This window comes from Budorcas taxicolor, chromosome 6 (genome assembly GCF_023091745.1).
Source record: "Budorcas taxicolor isolate Tak-1 chromosome 6, Takin1.1, whole genome shotgun sequence".
NCBI lineage: Eukaryota > Metazoa > Chordata > Mammalia > Artiodactyla > Bovidae > Budorcas > Budorcas taxicolor.
This window is the reverse complement of record NC_068915.1, coordinates 22550989-22572435: the sequence shown is the minus strand read 5'-3', so window position 1 is coordinate 22572435 and position 21447 is coordinate 22550989. Positions and strand designations below refer to the sequence as shown.

At 43.0% G+C, this 21447-nt stretch overlaps 1 protein-coding gene across 1 annotated transcript in view; it reads right to left on the bottom strand.

Moving 5' to 3' along the window:
- Positions 1 to 1611: 1611 nt before the first annotated feature.
- The window catches only part of MANBA (mannosidase beta), a 117139-nt gene continuing 97303 nt past the window's right edge, over positions 1612 to 21447 (bottom strand). The window contains exons 14-17 of the mRNA XM_052642182.1: positions 15261 to 15405; positions 6765 to 6907; positions 5652 to 5909; positions 1612 to 1836 (exon numbers count right to left, since the gene is read on the bottom strand). Coding sequence (XP_052498142.1) covers positions 1612 to 1836; positions 5652 to 5909; positions 6765 to 6907; positions 15261 to 15405 — 771 coding nt within the window. The remainder of the gene's footprint in view (positions 1837 to 5651; positions 5910 to 6764; positions 6908 to 15260; positions 15406 to 21447) is intronic.

Sequence of the window (21447 nt, the reverse complement as noted above, 5' to 3'; positions counted from 1 at the left end):
AACGTGATATAATATTTACCAAGTAAGAATCTTCTGGGTTACAGTCCTAAGTCCCAGTCTTTCATACAGCTTAAAAGCTGTATGAAATATATATTATATATATATGAAAAGCTGTATATAAATATACATTTTGAAATAACACATAAAACGAGGGAACTCTTAGATAATGAAGGAGAGGAGTGGGTTGTCTGCATTTATTTTCTTCTTAGTCTCTGAAGCATGGCCGAAAGTTTCTTAGCTTTAAAACCAAAATATTACCTATTTAGTCTTGATTCTAAAGCCAAACTCTCACCTCCAGTAAATTCCATAACCAATTACTTGATTCTTCTTCTAGAAGACCCTTCAAATATCCTGGTCTAGATTCTTTAAACTCTCCCAGTTTATCAAGTGGACTAAAACTCTGACCAGAGCTAAATGGAAATTAATGCCTTGCATGATACTGGGCACAACTGAGTGTTCATGGAATGGGGAAATAAGTCACAGACGGAACACCAAATGGTCAATGCAATTTATATAATCTAAAATTTTTATATATTTCAAATTTACAGAAAAGTTGCAAAAGCAGAACAAAAAAATTCATATACACCTTTACTCAAATTGACTACTTATTAACATTGTGCCCCTTGCTTCACTATCAATGTAATTTTATAAACAGGATGATGAGAACAAAATGATTTCATAAGCAATTATAATTAATCAGTGTTTTTTAAAATGGTTCAATCTCAAGTTAAAGGCAATATCACTTTGTTGCCAGGCTCATCACATGCAAATCAAACCATAGCCTTGAACTGGAAAGTTCACTGGACTTAACCAAATCTGAGGCCCATACTTAATACAGGTGACCACTTATGTCAGGACACCCGAAAGTTTCCAACGTGATCAAGGTGATGTCCATTTCAATGCGAGTTTTTTTCCCCAAAGAAGAATCACTAATTGCCTTTGAAAAAATAAATTATTATTGTTAAAACAAAATTTTATTTAAAAAAAACTCACGAATGAAAAAAGACTCTTACTCAAAAAGTAATCGAATGGCAACAGTCAATCCCACCAAACTTTCCAGCATCAACAACCAATACGGCTACCATCCAGACATCTCTTTCTGTTGCAACATCTGCCTCTGGAAATAATGACAAAGCAGTTTCATTTCAATCGTTTGGTTATTTCTCAAAGCTAACCCGAGGGGCCTACATGCCCTCACAACCTTCCACACATGATTCCACAGATACCACAATGGTCATTACTGTGATTCCTTTAAGGGCTACCTGGGAGTATACCTGTAATTCTCTTAAAGGGCTACCTGGTCATGTTCCTGTGATTCCCTTAAAGGACTGCACGTAGACAGGACCTCCTTTGGGGGTAGGAGAGACAGTTCGGTTAGAACTGATTCATGTGGTGCAAAAGGTGCGAAAGGAAGAGCTAAAGACAGAGCCCTGGTGCAGACGGAACAGCACCCAGGCACAGCTTTGTTGACGACATCTCCTGAATATACACAGCCTTCCCTGGGAGAACCGAGTGGCTAACTAGACACCTGACAGCAAGCAGATGCATTTCCTGGCTTCTTCAATTTGTTTTTAGTTGCCTTCAGCTCTCAAAAATACAACCTGGATTCCCTCAGTAAGTATCAGCCAGTGAAGTCACATGAAAAGATTGCTCCAATTCACTCTTGCTGGTGGGTTTCCAAGGGTAAAAGAATACAGTCCGTGTCTTCTCAGTCATGAGGAAACCATTGTCACTGAATCTCCCTGGGATGCTTCCTACATCCAACCAAACAAAGGGAGCAACAGCTGAGGTTTTCAGATCAAAAACAAATGTGTTCCCTTGCTGCGAGATGGTGGCCTGAAAGAAAAAGATAAATGAAGTGAAGATGGAGAGCAGAGCTCTCTGTTCTACGTGGCTAACACAGAGTGTACTGCCTTCAACTTTGGTTCTATTACTGCTAAAGTCATATATTCCATGCACTGTGTCAGATGCTAAAAAAAAAAAAAACACATGGAAATTTACTGAAGGCTGTGGAAAATCACCAAATTGTAATCTCAAATCAGGGTAGAAATATGTGATCTCCTAAGATTCGGGAGAATATTTCACAGGAAGCTCAGAGCTTTGTAGCTATGTATTTTTTCCTCAGGGTCTTATCAAGAGAGGCACATTTCTGCAGCAGGACTGGTGATTTTAATGACTTGCTCCGGATCTGTCCGGAGCTGACTGTGGAGCACAGCCCTGGCACCCACCTTTTGGTCTTATGGGGAGACCCTGTGGTCCAGACAGCAGCCAGCCAGGCGTCTCCAGAAGCTATCCCACAAGAGCTGGTGCTCTCAATGCATCGTGGGTAAAGTCACTTTATTAACACCTCAAACATGTGTGAATCCCACAAAGTATAGCAAAAGAGAGTGCAGCGTAAGTCTTGTCACCCATCAGCCTCTTGGCACAGGCTGAGTGAGGACAGCTGCCCCCTGGAAGGTGGAGTTTGTGAGCCTCTCTCACTGTGAGTACACAGCTGAGTGCCTGGTAATCAGGCCATGCATTGGTCACAAACAGAACTCTTCAACATGCATACATGCCACGCCATGGGCTTGACATTATAGGCGACGTGTGACAGAGGGCAAATTTTACTATATATAACTTAGCCTGCTACATCACGCAGGGCTCTGCATTATCAACAAGAAATCCCACATTGGTAGGCCTTCCCTAGAGGCTTAGCCAGTAAAGAATCTGTCTGCAGTGCAGGAGACCTGGGTTCCATGCCTGGGTCGGGAAGATTCCCTGGAGAAGAAGATGGCAACCGACTCCAGTATTCTTGCCTGGAGAATCCCCATGGACAGAGGAACCTGGAGGGCTATAGTCGTTGGGGTGACAAAGAGTCGGATGTGACTTAACGACTCTATCACCCCCACCATCACTACTTTAGTAGAAACAAGAAATTTAGAGAGAGCGACCTAATATACTTTAAGTTTCTTTTCTTGCTTCTACCAAAGTAGTGATGGTGTCAAATTCCCAAATCATGTTGCCCCTCATTCCAATGAAGACCCCAAAGCAGTCACAGGCACACAGTTCACGTGGCTGGCCCTGGCCACTACCAAGGCTGCAGGAAGGCCTCAGCTACTCTGTTTCAAGGCCAAGGCCAGAAGGGACATTGGCACCCACTCACTCTTGTTGGTGCCTTCTTCTAATTGGAAATCTCACTTCTGCATTACCTGACAGCAGAGCATGGAGCTCAAGCTTATCCTCTGGCTCAAGGTCCCTGGAGATGCCCTAGGGGATAGAGTTAATGCCTGGCTATGTTAACCCTGTGACAATGTGAACTATCATTACTATTATCGTTGCTACTGTTATTACATCTCTTTAGGATGTAATAAGGATCCCTTTAGGATGCGAAGTATCACTGAAATACAACTGAGATAGGACAGAGAAAGAAGGCCTGCTCCTTTCCCACTCCCAGCTGTCTCAAGGTAATGGAGACCTAGATGAGAAAAGAAGAGATTTCAAAATCTTGTCTAGAGACTACAAAATTGTCCAGTAATAGTTTTGTACTTTTTTCTGGAAAGAAGCGATGTAAATGTATGTCATTTCCTTCATATCTGCTCTACAAATAAGTTAGATTTCATTAAGGGAACATTTTACTATTAACTAGGAAGGAAGCTATGTTTTCATTTCAAGGACTGAGTTTTGATATTTCTAAACCAAATGTAAAAAAATCCTCTCAAGTCTTTTCAGTGAAGTCTAAAATAAACTTATAATTGGTTAAAAATAGAGAATGAAACTTTCTAGAAACATATTTTCAATCACCATGTGGGGGTGGGGGAAGGAAGGCAAGGTTTTCAATCAACTAGATAGATTCCATATTTTCTGGCTACACAATTTTTACAACACAGCCTATCCTGATCATCCTTTTTTTTTTTTTTTTCTTGACAATGATAAAGAGATCTGGTGATTAAGCAACTTGAAAGTAATAAATCAGACTGGAGAGTGAAAGTTTTTTACATTTATAGACTCTCCTTAAAAATGAAAAATTTAAGGTGCTTTTAGTATGGCTGAGTCCCTTTGCTGTCCACCTGAAACCATCACAACATTGTTAATCGGGTATACTCGAATATAAAATTTAAAAGTTAAAAAAAAGAGACACGGAGAAGATTTAAATGTATGTTATTAAGTAAAAAAATCAGCCAATCTGAAAGAACTACATACTGTATGGTTCCAACGATATGACATTCTGGAAAAAATAAAAATATGTAAACTGCCAAAAGATCAGTGTTTCCTAGGGACTGAGGGGAGGGAAAGATAAAGGAAGGCTTTCCAGGTGGCTCAGCAGTAAAGAACCTCCCCGCCAATGCAGGAGACATGGGTTGGATCCCTGGGTCGGGAAGATCCCCTGGAGAAGGGAATGGCAACCCACTTCAGTATTCTTGCCTGGTGAATCCCACGGACAGAGGAGCCTGGTGGGGTTGCAAAGAGTCAGACACGACTGAGGGACTGGGCACAAGCAAAGATAAAGGAGGCAGAAAGCAATGGACTGTCGAGCAGTGAAAGTACTCTGTATGATACGGTAACAGTTGTTACATGTCACTGTCATTTAGCCACTCAGTTATGAGGAAGAGTGGGTTGCCATTTCCCTCTCCAGGGAATCTTCCTAACCCAGGGATCAAACCCATGTCTCCGGCATGGCAGATGGATTCTTTACCACTGAGGCCCACATGTCACTGTACATTTGTCAAAACCCATAGAACACACAACAGAATGCGTGTGCCCTAGTGTAAATTATGAGCAGCGGCTACTCTCTGGTTGTGATGTGAGAGCCTCTCACTGCAGTGACCAGACCCCACTTGCTGCAACTACAGAAAAGCCCGTGCAGAAACAAAGACCCAGCCCAGCCAAACAATGAATAAATGAACAGCTAAAATTAAAAAAGTATTAAGTGAAAGTGTCAAAGCTATCACACATTTTTAATCAACTGTACTCCAATATAAAATAGAAAGTTAAAAAAAGAGAGAAGAAATCATTTGTTAAATTAAAAAAAAAAAAGAGTGCTTTTACTGGGCTCTGACACTTCCTGGCTACAGACTGAACAGTTACTTGGGCCCACTGAACAGGCTAGTGAATGTGTGCCCAGTCATGTTCAACTCTTTGTGACCCCATGGAGTGTAGCCTGCCAGGCTCCTCTGTTCATGGGATTCTTCAGGCAAGAATACTGGAGTGGGTTGCCATTTCCTTCTCCAGGGGATATTCCTGACTCAGGCATCAAACCCATGTCTCTTGTACCTCCTGCCTCAGCAGGCAGATTCTTTACCACTGAGCCACTTGAGAAGCCCCCAAACGGGCTTTCTCACTTACAAGTGCAGGTGGTAATACTTCAGGGCTGGTGCAGTAAAGCGCCCAGGTCAGAGCCTGGAACCCAGCTCAGGAGCAGTCAGTGAAAAGGACCCTGCTGCCCCGCCCTCCACTGCACCAGCCTGACAAGGAGAGGTGATGGAACCACCGGTGTCGCAGGCATCATAAACTTTGACAAATGCTAAATCTGAAAAAAAATTATTTGCTCTTTGTTTCCAGTGGGAAGGGGAATCAATCTTCCCCAGGTCCCAAATAAACTCAAGGGGAAATTTTGCAAAACTGCAGGACAGCCCTCAAAGCCACAGCAACCCCAGACCACTGGTGCTTACAGTGATATTTGCCTTGTGGAGCCCCTTGGCATTCTTCAGTGAGGACAGGAAGTGATAGTTGATTGGGCTCAAGAGTTCCCCGTCAGTTGACAGGTAAAAGGAAACCACACAGCTTTGTCGCGTACATCCGGGACATCCTTTTAACAACTCAGGCACTGGCTTACTATAGAGAACAACAGACTCCCCAGCTTTCATCACAAAAGGGTTCGTCAGCTCAGAGCATACGAGCTCCAGGGAACTCCAAGTGTGGACTCTCACCTGGGGAGAAACAAGACAGAGGAAAACCAGACATTTTTAGTTCCTAACTTTGTTTAGAGAATAAGAGTAGTAATAATGGAGGGAAGTCACAAGAACAGAACTGATTAAGAGACTGTGAAACCTGAGTTTAACCTCAGCTCTGCCAAGTACTAGTTATGTAACTAAGATGTGAATTCAACTGCTCAAAGTATCCATTTCTTTATACATAAAGTGAGAACAACAAATAATAAAAAGCAGTAACTTCACAGGCAGTTGTGAGAATTAAATAATCTGTGGAAGGCACAGGAGCTCAGACATTGTAATTATTCCAAAAACTTGACCTATTCTCAATGTCCTCCCGATAGTAGCCACCTAAGATTTCAAGTTTCCATCCTCTCTTTTTTACCTAACTTTGTTTCAAATACAACTTCACTTTCCCACATATACATTTTGTATAATTTTACTGATTTCCACTTTAATATACTGTTTTAAATGATTTCTTTTTATAAAGTTTAGGCTTTTTCCAGCTTCTCATGATTATAAATAATCTTTGATTTAAGTGTCATTTTACAGTTTACAATTCACACTCATCTAATTATTGTATTCACTATCCACAGAAATCCTCTAAAAAGGCACTTTGGTGTCATTTTACAGATGAGAAAACTGAACCAAGACATTAAGGTCATAGAATAAACAGCAGGATTTTGTCATGAATATAGATTTTCAGATTTTAAAAACAGCCCATTTTCTGCTACAGACATTAGAAACACTTTGAAACAAATTTCTCTTTTTTCCAAAAATAACAGAACCAAATAATGAAAAAAATCTAAAATTCTCCCTCTACCATAGAAAGAAAAAAAAGTCCAAGCAACTTACAGTGAGCATCATCTGATGGTCTGAGGGAAGGTCTGACACGCCATAGATGAAAAGCACATCTTTATCCTCAAAACCCACCGGTAACAGCGGGGCGAAGAAACGCCGAGCAAAGTAATGAAGCATTTTCCACTTTCCTCCATACTCTAGAAATAATCAGGTGGGTTAGGAGACAGGCAGGGTCAAGCAGTGAGAGTCACGTCCACATGGCCCAGGCGTGTGACCGGTCACATTCTGGGCGTTGAGCGTGGAAGAGAGCTGACAGCAGAAAGAACCCATTTTGTGGAGCGCAGGGAGCATTTTGGACATCGCCTCATGTCAGCCTCAAATCTGGAGGAGGCAGCCATTACCATCACACCCTTCCAATGAGGAAATGGAAGCTCAAGCAGTTAAGTCACACACGTGATTCCTGGCTGGCACTTGCTCATTTGCAGTTCTGCTTCCAGGAGATCACGGCACCAACGTTCCTTTTTCCTACTTACACATGAAAAAGGGAATCAGGAACATTGGCAGTGAACATCTGTTACAACTCTTCATTTATAAGAATTACTTACAGGAAGTACTATTGGAGAGGCTGGACAAGACGGTGGAGTAGGAAGACCCTGTGCTCACCTCCTCCCGTGAGCACACTACAATCACAGCTATTCAGAGCGCAACTCTCTAGGAGAAAGACAAAATCTAGCGGAAGAGATCATCGACCACTAAAGATATAAGAAGGGATCATAAGATGCGCAGGAGGGCATAAGTTACGTAGTCAAGACCCACACCTCAGGGGTGGGCGAACCACAAGTGTAAGAATAACTATACTTGCTCCTCAAGGAGTCTGAGTCCCCCACAGGGCTCCCCAGCCCATGGACCCTGCCCTGGGAAGACAAGTGCCTGGAAAGCTTGGCTTTGAAGGCCTGCAGGGATTAATTTCAGGAGTCACAGAGGGTTGGGGGAAACAGAGACACCACTCTTAGAGGGCACACACAAAATTTCACACCCTCTGGGACCCAGGGCAGAAGCGGTCATTTGAAAAGAGCCCAGGTCAGACTCATTTGCTGATCTTGGAGGGTCTCCTGAAGAGGCAAGAAGCAACTGGACTCACCTTGGAGGCAAAGACACTGGCAAGTGCCATTTTGGAATCCTCCTTCTAGAGAATTAGCACCAGGATCCAGCCCCACCCACCAACCTGTCTGCACCAGTGCTGGGACACCTCAGGCCAAGCAACTGGCTGGACAAGGACACAGCCTCACCCTGAGGCAGACAGGCTGCCTTAAGACCTCCTGGCCCAAGGCTCCTAAGGTCACAGTCCTGTTCACCAGAGGGCTCAGGCCCCAGTGCTATCAGCAGTGTACAAGCACTAGCCCCCCAGGGACATGCAGCCAAAATCTGGAGACCCACGTTCCAGCCACAAGCCAGCCAGAACCAGCCCCCAAATATTCTGGGCCTTGGCATCACTTACTGACCCCAGCTTCACCCAGCAAGGGGCAGACACCAGCCCCGGGACCACTGCAGCCCTGCAGCCTACCTTGCTGGGACATAACCAACACGGCAGATTGGCACCAGCCCAAGAGCAGACCAAAGCAGCTCTGAGAAACCTTAGAGTCCTCAGCCAGCTGCCTTGGGATCCAGCCCCCCTCAGTTAGCCGGTGGGTCAGCTGGTGCTGGCCCATTTGGGATACCCTAGAACCTGTGCCAGCCATATTAGGAACTGGCTCCAGATACCCGTAGGTGAAGACTAGACCCATGAGCCCCAGCCCTGCAACCACTCCCCTGAGAAGCCAGCTCTGACCATTCGTGAGCAAGCAGTAGTGCAGGATCCTCCAGGGTTCTGCAGCCAGCAGCCTCATGACCTGGCCCCACCAACAAGCACAGGGCAGGGCCTGGCAACCAACTGGGCCAAGGGCCAGCCACGTCTATCAGACCACGACAGTAGTGGGTCCACCGCACAGAAGGACCCATGCACCCCACATAGGGGTACCCCTAGAGCATATAGCACCAATGACCAGAGAGCAGTGAGCTGCTGGGACACACAGCATATCTCCTACAAAAGGCCACCTCTCCAAGGTCAGGAAATGTAACCAACCCATCAGATGCAGAGAAATAAAAAGAGCCAGTTAGGCAAAAGAAGGTAACCGAGGAACATGTTTCAAACAGAGGAAGGAGATAAAACCCCAGAAGAAGAACCAACTGAAGCGCAGATAGGCAAACTACTTGAGAAAGAGTTCAGGGTAATGATCACAACGATGATCAAAGAATATGGGAGAAGAATGGATGAACACAGTAAGAAGTTTAACATAGAGTTAGAAGATATGAAGAACTAAGCAGAGACGAAAAATACAACTGAAATGAAAAATACACTAGAAGAAATCAACAGTAGATTAAATGATACAGACAAATGGATCAGAGAGATGGAAGACAGAGTAGAGGAAATCACTGACGCTAAACAGAAAAAAAAAAAGAATAAAAAGAAAATAGAGTTTAAGAGATCTCTGGTACAACATCAAGGGCACGAATATTCACATTATATGGTCCCAGAAGAAGAGAGAAACAGACAGAGAACGTATTTGAAGACCCAATAGTTGAAAATTTCCTTAACTTGGGAAGAGATATAGACATTAGGTCCTGGAACATAGATAGGATCAACCCATAGAGGTCCACACCAAGATACACCATAATTAAAATGGCAAAAGTTAAAGTTAAAGAAGGAATATTAAAAAACAAGGGAAAAGCAACAAGGTATATACAAAGGAACTCCAGTGAGGCCATCCGCTGACTTCCAGCAGCTCTGCAGGCCAGATGGGAGTGTACAATAAATTTTAAGTGATGAAAGGGGAAAACCTACAACAAGAATACTCTACTCAGCAAGACTTTCATTCAGATTTGATAAAGAAGCCCCAAGGTTTGCAGAGAAGCAAAAGCTAAAAGAGGTTGGACACCAGCAAACCAGCTTCATAAGAAATGGTAAAGGGATTTCTCTAAGTGAAAAAGAAAAGGCTACAAACAGAAACATGAAAATTATGAAAGGAAAAAGCTCATTAATAAAAGCAAATATTAGGTAGTAAATCAACCATTTTCAAAGCTATCAGGAAAGTTGAAAGAGAAAAGCGGTAAAAATCATCTATAGCCATCATTAGTTAAGAGATACACAAAAAGATGCAAAATATGAAACTAAAAACAATAATCATGACAACGTGGGGGAGTAAAAATGCAGGTTGTTAAAAACGTTTGAAATTAAGAGATCATCAACTTAAAATAATCACACAAACTGCATTACACTATATGTAGATTGCTATATATAAGCTGCATGGTAATCACAAACCAGAAATCTACAATTGATAAACATCAAAAATAAGGGAATCCAAACATAACTAAAGATAGTCATCAAATCAACAGGGAAGGGAAGAGGACAGGAACTAAAACTACAAAAATAACCTTCAAACAATGAACAAAATAGAAGTACATACCTATCAGTAATTAAATGTTAATGGACTAAATGCTCCAATCAAAACATGCAGAGTGGCTGAATGGACACAAGAACAAAACCCATATATATGCTACCTCTAGGAGACACTTCAGATCTAAAGACATACACAGAACTGAAAGTGAGGGGATTGAAAAAAACGTATTCCATGCAAATATAAATCAGAAAAAGCCAGGACGCCAATATTTATTAATATATCAGACCAGACAGACATTAAAACAAAGATGTGATAAGTGACAAAGAAGGATGTGATATGATGATTAAGGGATAAATCTAAGAATATGTAACAACTGTAAAAGGATATGTACCTATATATAAAAGAGTGCTATATACATAAAGCAAATATTAACAGACATAAAGGGAGAAATTGACAGTAACATAATAAGAGTAGGGGAATTTAACACCCCACTCATATCAGTGGACAGATCATCCAGATAGAAAATCAGTCAGGAAACACATTAGATTAAATGGACGGATACAGAATATTCCATCCAAATCAGCAGAATACATATTTGATACAAATGTACAAGGAACATTTTCTAGGATGAACCACATGGTGTACCACAAAACAATATTCAATAAATTTAAGAAAAATGAAACCATATCAAGCATGTTTTTCAACCACAATCCTACCAGACTCTTAGAACTCAACCACAAGGGAAAAAAAAAAAAAAAACTGCAAAAAACACTAACATGGAAGCTAAGCAACATGTTACTAAACAATCAATGGGTCACCAAAGAAACTCAAAGGATCATCAAAATACTTGGAAACAAATGAGAACAAAAACACAATGACCCAAAATCCACTGGATGCAGCGAAAGCAGTTCTAAGAGGGAAATTTTAGTGACACAAACTTAGCTTAGAAAACAAGAAAAATTACAAATAAACAACCTGACCCTACACCTAAAGGAACTTAGAAAAAGAACAGCAGGGACTTCCCTGGTGGTCCAGTGGCTAAGACTCTGTGCTTCCAATGCAGGAAGCCCAGGTTCAATCCCTGGACTGGGAACTAGATCCCACTTGCCTCAATTAAGATCCAGAGTAACCAAAATAATAAATAAATATTAAAAAAAAAAAAAGAACAGCAAACAAAACCCAAACTTAGTAGAGGGAAAAATGTAATAGAGACTTTAAAAACTAGAAATGATCAATGAAACCAAGATCTGGTTCTTTGAAAAGATAAAACTGATAAAATTACAGCCAGACTTATCATCAAAAAAAGAGGTCTAATCAATAAAGTCAGAAATGAAAGAGACACTACAACTAAAACTAAAGATTTACAAAGCACAAGAGACTAGTATGAACATCTCTACACCAACAAATTGGACAAGCTAGAAGAAATGGATAAATTCCTGGAAACATATAACCTTCTAAGACTGAATCACGAAAAGATTTAAAAAAATATATATATCTGAACAGATCAATTACTTCTAAGGAGACTGAATCAATAACCAAAAATCTCCAAAAAACAAAAGTCCAGGACCAGATGGCTTCACTGGTGAATTTTACCAAACATTCAAAGAAAAATTAATACAAATCCTTCTCATTTTCTTCCAGAAAATGAAAGAAGAAGGAATCCTTCTGAACTCATCCATGTGGCCAGCATCAACGTGATTCCAAAACCAGGGGAAAAACCTTATGATCATCTCCATGTATGCAGAAAAGTTTCTGAAACAATTCAACATCCACTTATGATTAAAACAAAAACAAACAACTTCACAAAGTGGGTGTAGAGGGAACATGCTTCAACATAACAAAGGCTATATATAAGCAGACAGCTAACACCATACTCAGCAGTGAAAAACTCAAAGCACTTCCTCTAAGATCAACAAGACAAGGATGCCCAGTTTTATTCAACACAATACTGAAAGTTCTAGCCACAGCAGACAAAAAGAAAAAGAATTCAAACTGAAAAGGAAGGAAAACTGTGACTGTTTGCAGATGACGTGATTAAGAAAATCCTAAAGACAGTATTAAAATCTAGTAGAGCTCATCAATGACCTTGGTAAAGATGAAGAATACAAAACTGACCTACAGAAATTTGTTGAATTTCTATATACCAACAACAAACTATAAGAGAGAGATTAAGGATGCAACCCCATCTACCTTCACATCAAAAAGAATAAAACGTAAGTCAAAGTGTTAAGTCGCCCAGTTGTGTCTGACTCTTTGTGACCCCATAGTCTGGCCATGGGATTCTCCAGAACAGAATACTAGAGTGCGTTGCCATTCCCTTTTCCAGGGAATCTTCCTGGCCCAGGGATCGAACCTGGGTGTCTTGCATTGCAGGCAGATTCTTTACCATCTGAGCTATCAGGGAAGCCACATCAAAAAGATTAAAATACCCAGGAATAAATCTAAGGAGGGAAAAGACCTGTACCCAGAAAACTATAAGACACTGATGAAGCCAACTGCAGACAACACAAACAAATGCAGAGATAGTCTGCTCAGGGACAGGACTCACGCTGTTAGAATGGCCATCTACTCAAGGCAATCTGCAGAGTCAATGCGATCGTATCAAAATACTACCGGCATATTTCACAAAGCTACAACAAATATTCCTAAAATTTGTATGGAAACACAAAAGACATATCAAGATTGACGGGAAAAATATCAATAACCTCAGATATACAGATGACACTACCCTTATGGCAGAAAGTGAAGAGGAGCTAAAAAGCCTCTTGATGAAAGTGAAAGAGGAGAGTGAAAAAGTTGGCTTGAAGCTCAACATTCAGAAAATGAAGATCGTGGCATCTGGTCCCATCACTTCATGGGAAATAGATGGAGAAACAGTGGAAACAGTGTCAGACTTTATTTTGGGGGCTCCAAAATCAGTGCAGATGGTGACTGCAGCCATGAAATTAAAAGACGCTTACTCCTTGGAAGGAAAGTTATGACCAACCTAGATAGCATTTTCAAAAGCAGAGACATTACTTTTCCAACAAAGGTCCGTCTAGTCAAGGCTATGGTTTTTCCAGTGGTCATGTATGGATGTGAGAGTTGGACTGTGAAGAAAGCTGAGTGTCGAAGAATTGATGCTTTTGAACTGTGGTGTTGGAGAAGACTCTTGAGAGTCCCTTAGACTGCAAGGAGATCCAGCCGGCCCATTCTAAAGGAGATCAGTCCTGGGTGTTCTTTGGAAGGAATGATGCTAAAGCTGAAACTCCAGTACTTTGGCCACATCATGTGAAAGTTGACTCATTGGAAAAGACTGGGAGGGATTGGGAGCAGGAGGAAAAGGGGATGACAGAGGATGAGAGGGCTCGATGGCAATTACAGACTTGATGGACGTGAGTGTGAGTGAACTCCGGAAGTTGGTGATGGACAGGGAGGCCTGGCGTGCTGCAATTCATGGGGTTGCAAAGAGTCGGACACGACTGAGCAACTGAATTGAACCGAACATCATACTCTTATACCCTTTTGGAAAAACACAGAGTCATTTAAGGGAAGAGTTATTAGCCCGAGCTCTCCCATTTCCTGAACTGAACTCAACTTTAGAAGACACCACCTCATTCACAGACATGAAGCAGGGTCAGGCTCCTATTGTCTCTGAACAATATCTCTCTGTCCAGTTTAAGCATCCCAGAGAGGCTATTTTGCTAGCATCTACCCCTGCTGCTGCTGCTGCTAAGTCGCTTCAGTCGTGTCCAACTCTGTACGACGCCATAGATGGCAGTCCACCAGGCTCCCCCGTCCCTGGGATTCTCCAGGCAAGAACACTGGAGTGGGTTGCCATTTCCTTCTCCAAGGCATGAAAGTGAAAAGTGAAAGTGAAGTCACTCAGTTGTGTCCGACTCTTCGCAACTCCATGGACTGGAGCCTACCAGGCTCCTCTGTCCATGGGATTTTCCAGGTGAGGGTACTAGAGTGGTTTGCCATTGCCTTCTCCGATCTACCCCATCCTCATTTAATACCCTTTCTCTGGTTGATGTTGATAAAGAGGCTGATATGGGAAACCTGACCAAGATTGCAGTTCCCTGCAGGAGACGATGAGCATTGACTGAAACATGTGGGGAAGAAACCCCATGATCTGCGTTCACGGCTCAAGAGCCTCACCCAGCGAAACCACCCTTTTATTTTATGACTTTGCCTCATTTTCGACCCAAAACTTTTGTTCATATCATTAACTGAACTTGGCTTCAATCACCTCTGGTGATTCATTACTACGCCTTAATTTTTTTAATGCACCAAAATAGACGAAATAATTCAAACTGCAAGTACCATGTCAGCCATCTCACCTGTTGCTCAACTAAACAGGTCCAACTGACAACCCTTCCTACTTGTACTTCTGACTCATCTCCCTTTCCCCTCAAGAGACCAACAGGGCAAAATAAAGATGATCGGGTGAACTTAGAAGGGAAATCAGTAGTAAAGGGACATTTTTAACACTTAGCTGGGTCAGACTTTCCCACAGTTGAATTCTCCTAAACAGAAGAAGAGGTGTTTATGTCAATCTCCTTTTGTCCTGGGAAGTCCTCTTAATTCAAAATTCTAAGCAACAATTAGAAGACACGTGGCTGAGAGCAGGGCTTCCCAGGTGGCACTAATGGTAAAGAACCCACCTGCCCATGCAGGAGATGTAAGAGACACGGGTTCGATCCCTGGGTAGGGAAGATGCCCTGCAGGAGGGCATGGCAACCCACTCCAGGATTCTTGTCTGGAGAATCCCACGGACAGAGGAGCCTGGCAGGCTACAATCTATAGTGCCATACAGAGTTGGACATGAGTGAAGCAACTGAGCACGCACACACGTGGCTGAGATGTTCATGCACGAACCTATCCCCTCGTTTGCCTGCTTTTGTGACCGCACAGAACAGCACTCACAGTGAGGCTGCCTCTTGGGCTCCCCAAAGATTGTGAAGGTGGGAGAGGTGGCCAAAGGTCAGAGGCTGGCAGCTGAACAGCCTCTCCCCTGAGGAGTCCTGCTTGGGTTCACTGGACCCTCCAGCTCTAGCTCTGTGCTGTCTCAGCGCCTCTCCCCACAGGTTTGGCTTCTTTTCTCACACACAAACAATGCTAAAACACTCACCTAGAGAAGACCAGGAAGGAGCCTGCCAGATGTCATTCAGCTGCCAATAAAGCGCCCCCATGGTGTGCCCTTTTCCATCCACTATCTCATTGCGACTGCGACGGTAGAATTCAGTTTCTGTTTTGACACACTGGGCCTGCATCACCTGATTCAGGGGAAAATGGTAAAGCACAGGTGTTTTCAGATGAACTCATCTATGGAACAGAAGCAGACTCACAGATACAGAGAACCAACCTGTGGCTGCCAAGGGGCGGGGGTAGGGCTGAATTGGGAGTTTGGAGTTAGTAGATGCAAACGATTACATTTAGAATGGATTTAAAAACAAAAAAAAGCCCTACTGTATAGCACAGGGGGCTTCCCTGGTTGCTCAGACAGTAAAGAACCTGCTTGTAATGCAGGGGACCCAAGTTCAATCCCTGGGTCACGAAGGTCTGCTGGAGAAGGGAATACCTACCCACATCAGTATTCTTGCCTGGAGAATTCCATGGACAGAGGAGCCCAGCAGGCTACAGTCCAATAGAGTCACAAAGAGTTGGACACAACTGAGCAACTAACACAACAATAACAAGTACAGGGAACTATATTCAATATCCTGTGATAAGTCATACCAAACTATGGAAAAACATATATATGTATAACTGAATGACTCTGCTATACAGCAGATACCCACAACATTGTAAATCAACTACAACTCGATTAAAAAAAATTATTCAAAAAAAGAGAAGCTTAATCCATTGCCAGACAAAAACAAAACCTACACAGGTGTTTTTGTTTGAGGTAGGCTGTCTCGATCTGAGAAAATAAGAGGCTTGAAAAAATTGGGGAATTTAATTGGCATTCTATATACCATTATTATACTAGATCTGGGACCAACCCTATGAGAAGCTGTCATTTATAATGGCTCAGTTTGGGGGGCGGAGAAGGCAATGGCACCCCACTCCAGTACTCTGGCCTGGAGAGTCCCATGGACGGAGGAGCCCGGTAGGCTGCAGTCCACGGGGTCGCTAAGAGTCGGACACAACTGAGCAACTTCACTTTCACTTTTCACTTTCATGCATTGGAGAAGGAAATGGCAACCCACTCCAGTGTTCTTGCCTGGAGAATCCCAGGGACGGGGGAGCCTGGTGGGCTGCCGTCCATGGGGTCACACAGAGTCGGACACGACTGAAGCAACATAGCACCATAGCAGCAGGTTTGGGGGGAAGCATGGTGTTTGGTTTATCATAACAATGGGTAATCATGGAAATAAGATGGTGTAAAAGTTCTCTGCCACTGATAGTGGGGGCAATGACAGAAAACAAAACAGAAAAAACGGAGCAAATGCTTTATGTAGTCAGACACTAAGTTTCAGGCAGTGAGCAGTTTTACTAACACGTTTGTGGCTATTGGGAAAGGCTAGCCACTCCAGTATTCTGGCCTGGAGAATTCCATGGACGGTATAGTCCATAGAGTCACAAAGAGTCGGACACAACTGAGCAACTTTCACTTTCACTTTGTGACTATTGAGAAAATACTTTATTTTTTAAAAAAAAATCTGTAGGAAAAAAAACTTTATTATGACTGATATTGTCAAATTCCTAACCCCTTTTCTGCTAGTCAAGCAACTGTTTTTATATCATGACTTTGATAATGTAAAACTTATGAGTGCAAGTCCTTCGTCAGAGCAGAACAGATGGTAACACTGCAACAGAGAGATGAGTAAATTTAGTTCTTGTTTAAGAGGCACAAAGAGCTTCATATAGAACCCCTAATTACTGTCATCATCACTGAAAACCCAGTCTCCTTTACTGCTGCTGTTACGGACACTGCAAGTATCACATCCCTTAGCTTGGAGCTGCAGTTCGGACGGGCCCACAATGAGAAGGTCAGCAGGCTCAGAGGCGAGGTCACCAAGGAGAGCCTGGAGAGAGAGAGCTTCGAGGAAAAGGACAGTCTTAGAGTAGGGCCTGGGATTTCACAGAAGAGGAAAAAGAGGGACGCACATGTGGCCACTGGAAGACTAAGCTCAGAGGCCTTCCTAAAAAATGAGAAAAGCTCCAGTGAGGGTAACACCCTTAGACAGAAGAGGGCTGGCTAGGGAGGAAGTCACAGATGAAGTTAGAATTTACATGAGGCACAGCTGTATCAGAGGCCTTCCTAAAAAATGAGAAAAGCTCCAGTGAGGGTAACACCCTTAGACAGAGGAGGGCTGGCTAGGGAGGAAGTCACAGATGAAGTCAGAATTTACATGAGGCAGAGCTGTAACACTCCAGAAGCGTAAAGCAAAGAGAAACCCAATGGCTATTCAATAAATATCTAATAAGTACCTACATTACATGTTACATGCTGCTAATGGTAACCCACTCACCCAGCAAAAAGAAGCAGCCCACCCTCCTGGAGCTTACTGACTTGTATAGGAGACAGGCCTTACCCAAAGAATCACACAACTATATGGAAACTTTGAACAGTCATGAAGGCTAAGAAAGAGAGGTACACGATCTTAGGAGCCTGAACAGGAGGGGAAATGGGTCTAGCTGAGCAGTGGAATTGGCCTCACAGGAGAAAGAAAAAGAAAGGGGGCAGAATTCTGCAGCCGGAGGGGACAGGCATGATGAAAGGAGGACGCACAGCAAAGAACTGAAAGACGGCAAGGCAGCCTGAGCCCAGAAAGCTGGGAGCAATGGAAGCAAGCCTGGCGGGGTGCAGGGGCCAGAGCTGGGAAGGTTTGGAACGCATCCTAAAGGCCAATGGAAGTCACAGAAAGCTTTTAAGCTAAAGCGTGAAGTGATCAGACCTGCATTTCCAGCAGGTGACTCTGATCACTGAAAGCAGTCAAGAGACTAGAGGAGATTAGGGAGATCATTTAGAAATCTATTACCAGCTTCTAGGCAAGAGATGATACTGGCTGTGAGCAGATAAAGAAAGGCCTTTCCCATTCAGGAAGCAGACCATTGGGAGCACAGCGATGATAACAGGCAAAGAACACTCCAAAGAGAGTAAGAATCTCACAAAGAGAAGGGGGAGGGTGCCAGCTCAAAAGGACCACAGGATAGTACCTAAGCATATCAGTCTATCACTAAGTCAAGGAGTGAAATAGAAAAATAGGCTGAAGGGCTATGGTCTATGACAGTCAAGTTATTCTGCAATTATGAGCTAGGCTGGGACCTGGGACCCTTTACTGGAGTACTGGCTCCTGAACAAATGTCTTCTCAAGCAGCAGACTACAAAGAAACAATAAGGGACTAAAACCTACCTCACACATGCACAGTTGGGGCAAATCGTGAACAATAAGATACAAAAAGGCCACCAACCAATTATCATTTCTGAGATGCTGGGAGGAAAAGCAGGGTACCACACATGATCTCTGCACACAGCACCACCACGGGGGTGGGCAGACCACCTAAACGATGCCTCCCGCCCAACTCACCAATCGGCCTCCATCCTCACCCACATTTTCAGAGCCAGGGAATCAAGGGCACCTGTTCCTGTTTTCCCCTCCCTCATGCTGCAGCACAAATCCCAACAGAGCCTTGCCTGAATTCTCATCCGACCCCATCAATTTCTAGTGATTAAAGCGTCCATACCCAGGTGAATAACAGCTAGACTCAGGATGTCTGTACAAGTTCCTTATAAAAAATAAGGATCTTATCTGAGCTAAACTAAAGAAGACAGAGAGTTACCTACATCGAGGCCTGGAAAGCTAGGCACAGAGAAATCAAGTTCCTTCATTAAATGTTCACGTTTGTTGAGTTATCAGAATCACTGTTGCAGAAAAATTTTTAGAAAGGTCAGTGAAAATAAAGCAGGCAAATGAAATCTCAGTAGAAACAGGGCCGCACCAATTATAATCCATGCCCACTACAGATCTCACATCATCACATCAGCATGGAGAGCAATCTTGGTATTTGTTTTTAAACTTTGATAATATCTTACTTGGACCCCCAAATAATGTCCCCACCAACCAAGTGAAAATTGTTCCCCTGGGCACAAAATCAAGCCAGTCCCTGCCGTGCAGCATGCACACCCGAGGCTCTGAAAGGGCAGTTTCTTGTTCTCCTCCTGAGATTCCTGAGCAATTGTCAGAGGCTTTATGGACGGTGTGTGAAGGGGTCATGGGAAAACATAAGGAAGGCTTCATCACACCAAAGAGTAATACGTAGAGAGAGGCAGTCCGGTCACCAGACAGTCCAGAAGTTCTGGCCTAGCCCCAACAGGCTGAGCGCAAGCATCAAATGGCAACCATGGATACTTTGCTTTGGGTGCTGGCCTACAATTCTGGAACCCCCAGGACCTGAAGTATCTTCAAAGTTGGGGCCATTCCTGATACACCAAGGGAGCCAAAGAACCTGCAATATTCTGCTATGGGACTTCATTCCACATGGACTCATGAGCAGAAGAGAAGGAGGGGTGCCATTCAAGAAGTTTGGGACTAGAATCTCTTTCCTTGCATCCAGGTTTATAAAACAGGGTGAACAGGAGAAGAGTGAAAACCAGAATTTTGAGGTGGGAAACAAAACATCAGTGTATACGAGTAGGAAATCAGGTCATCTCTTTCAGGCAAAAATACAAGCTTTGAAGACAAAGCCATACTCATTGAGACAGTCATGCTCATGCTTAGTTAGACCTAATCCAAAGGACGATTAGATGCTTTACTGATGGCTTTGGTAGAGGTGACGTGCATTTTCTTCAAGGTGAATTTAAGCTTCTTTTCAGCGGGGGAGGGGGAATACAAAGAGCAACAACAATTTTTTTTTATAACAATCCAAATTCCTTCCTGATCTTTGTTAACATGTATTGTAACTCATTATATTGTAACATATTGTAACATATATTGTAATACTTTGGCCACCTGATGTGAAGAACTGACTCACTGGAAAAGACCCTGATGCTGGGAAAGATTGAAGGTGGGAGGAGAAGGGGACAATGGGGGATGAGATGGTTGGATGGCATCACCGACTCGATGGACATGAGTTTGAGTAAGCTCTGGGAGTTAGTGATGGACAGGGAAGCCTGGCCTGCTGCAGCCCATGGGGTCGCAGAGAGTCTGACATGACTAAGCGACTGAACTGAACTGATTGTAACTCATATGCATTTACAGTTTTGTATCCTACTCAGTTAATTTTCATCTATGTACACTTCCATGATACACACTGGCATTTTCTATATATCTCTGTGCTTTAAAGGGTTATATAGTTATAGCTTGAGGAATCATTCTCCAGTGATTAATAGGCATTTGAATGGTTTGCAGCTTTTTCTTTAAATACAAGAATTAAGAACATTTTATATTCAAATTAATCTCTTTGCTTCTTTTGTCTCTCTTGTCAATATATGACAATATAATGTCATATAACATGTCACTATATGACAAAATAATATGACAATACAATGTCGATATAATGTGTCAATATATGACACATTTTAAAGTCCTGGTTGCATGTTGCTCTATTATGTTCCAATTGAAAGATTGCCATAAGCTGGCAGCCTGCAGTCAGGGCTCAGCCCACACAGGTTTTAACTGGCTCACAGAGCAGGTACTTCTTGTGTCTCACTGTTGTCGGTATTATAGTTTAGTGTCTTAAGTCAGGGCCTGTATGCTCCATTTTGCCATAATCCCCAATATTCACACTCTCATCCATTTAAGTTACCTGCCGGGCTCCTACAAACATTTGAGTTTTCAGTCCCTAAATTACTCCAACTCTCAGAATCAGCTGCAAAATATATTTACTTCTGTATATCTAACCATTTCCGAGCTGTCATTTACCTTGTCTGGCTTAATAGGTAAGCATTAGCAATCCTTTTATACTTAGAAAAAAATTTTAATGCAAGCAGACTCCGAAGCCTTGCTAGGAATGAAAGGAAAAGAGCACTGAGCAAGCCCTACCTCCTGGCCGATCACACCAGAACTTGATGCGAGAGTGACAGCCTAGGCTCTTCCGGGCCCCGGGTTCCGTCGTGTGCACCCTGGAGCACCCTCCACAGACAGCTGGTGCCATGCCTGGAGCACGGATCTGGGTTTACCCATACCAGCAGGTGCCAGTTAGGGCTAATGAATGACACCTTTGTTCATAAAAATGCCGAAGACCATTGCCCACTGTCCCTCTTAAAGGGAAAATGTACAATCCTATTTGCCTGGAGAAAAATCACTGCAACTGCCTCTTTCCCTTCAAAAATTGTACCCATATTTATACATTCGTGCATTTTTCTCCTA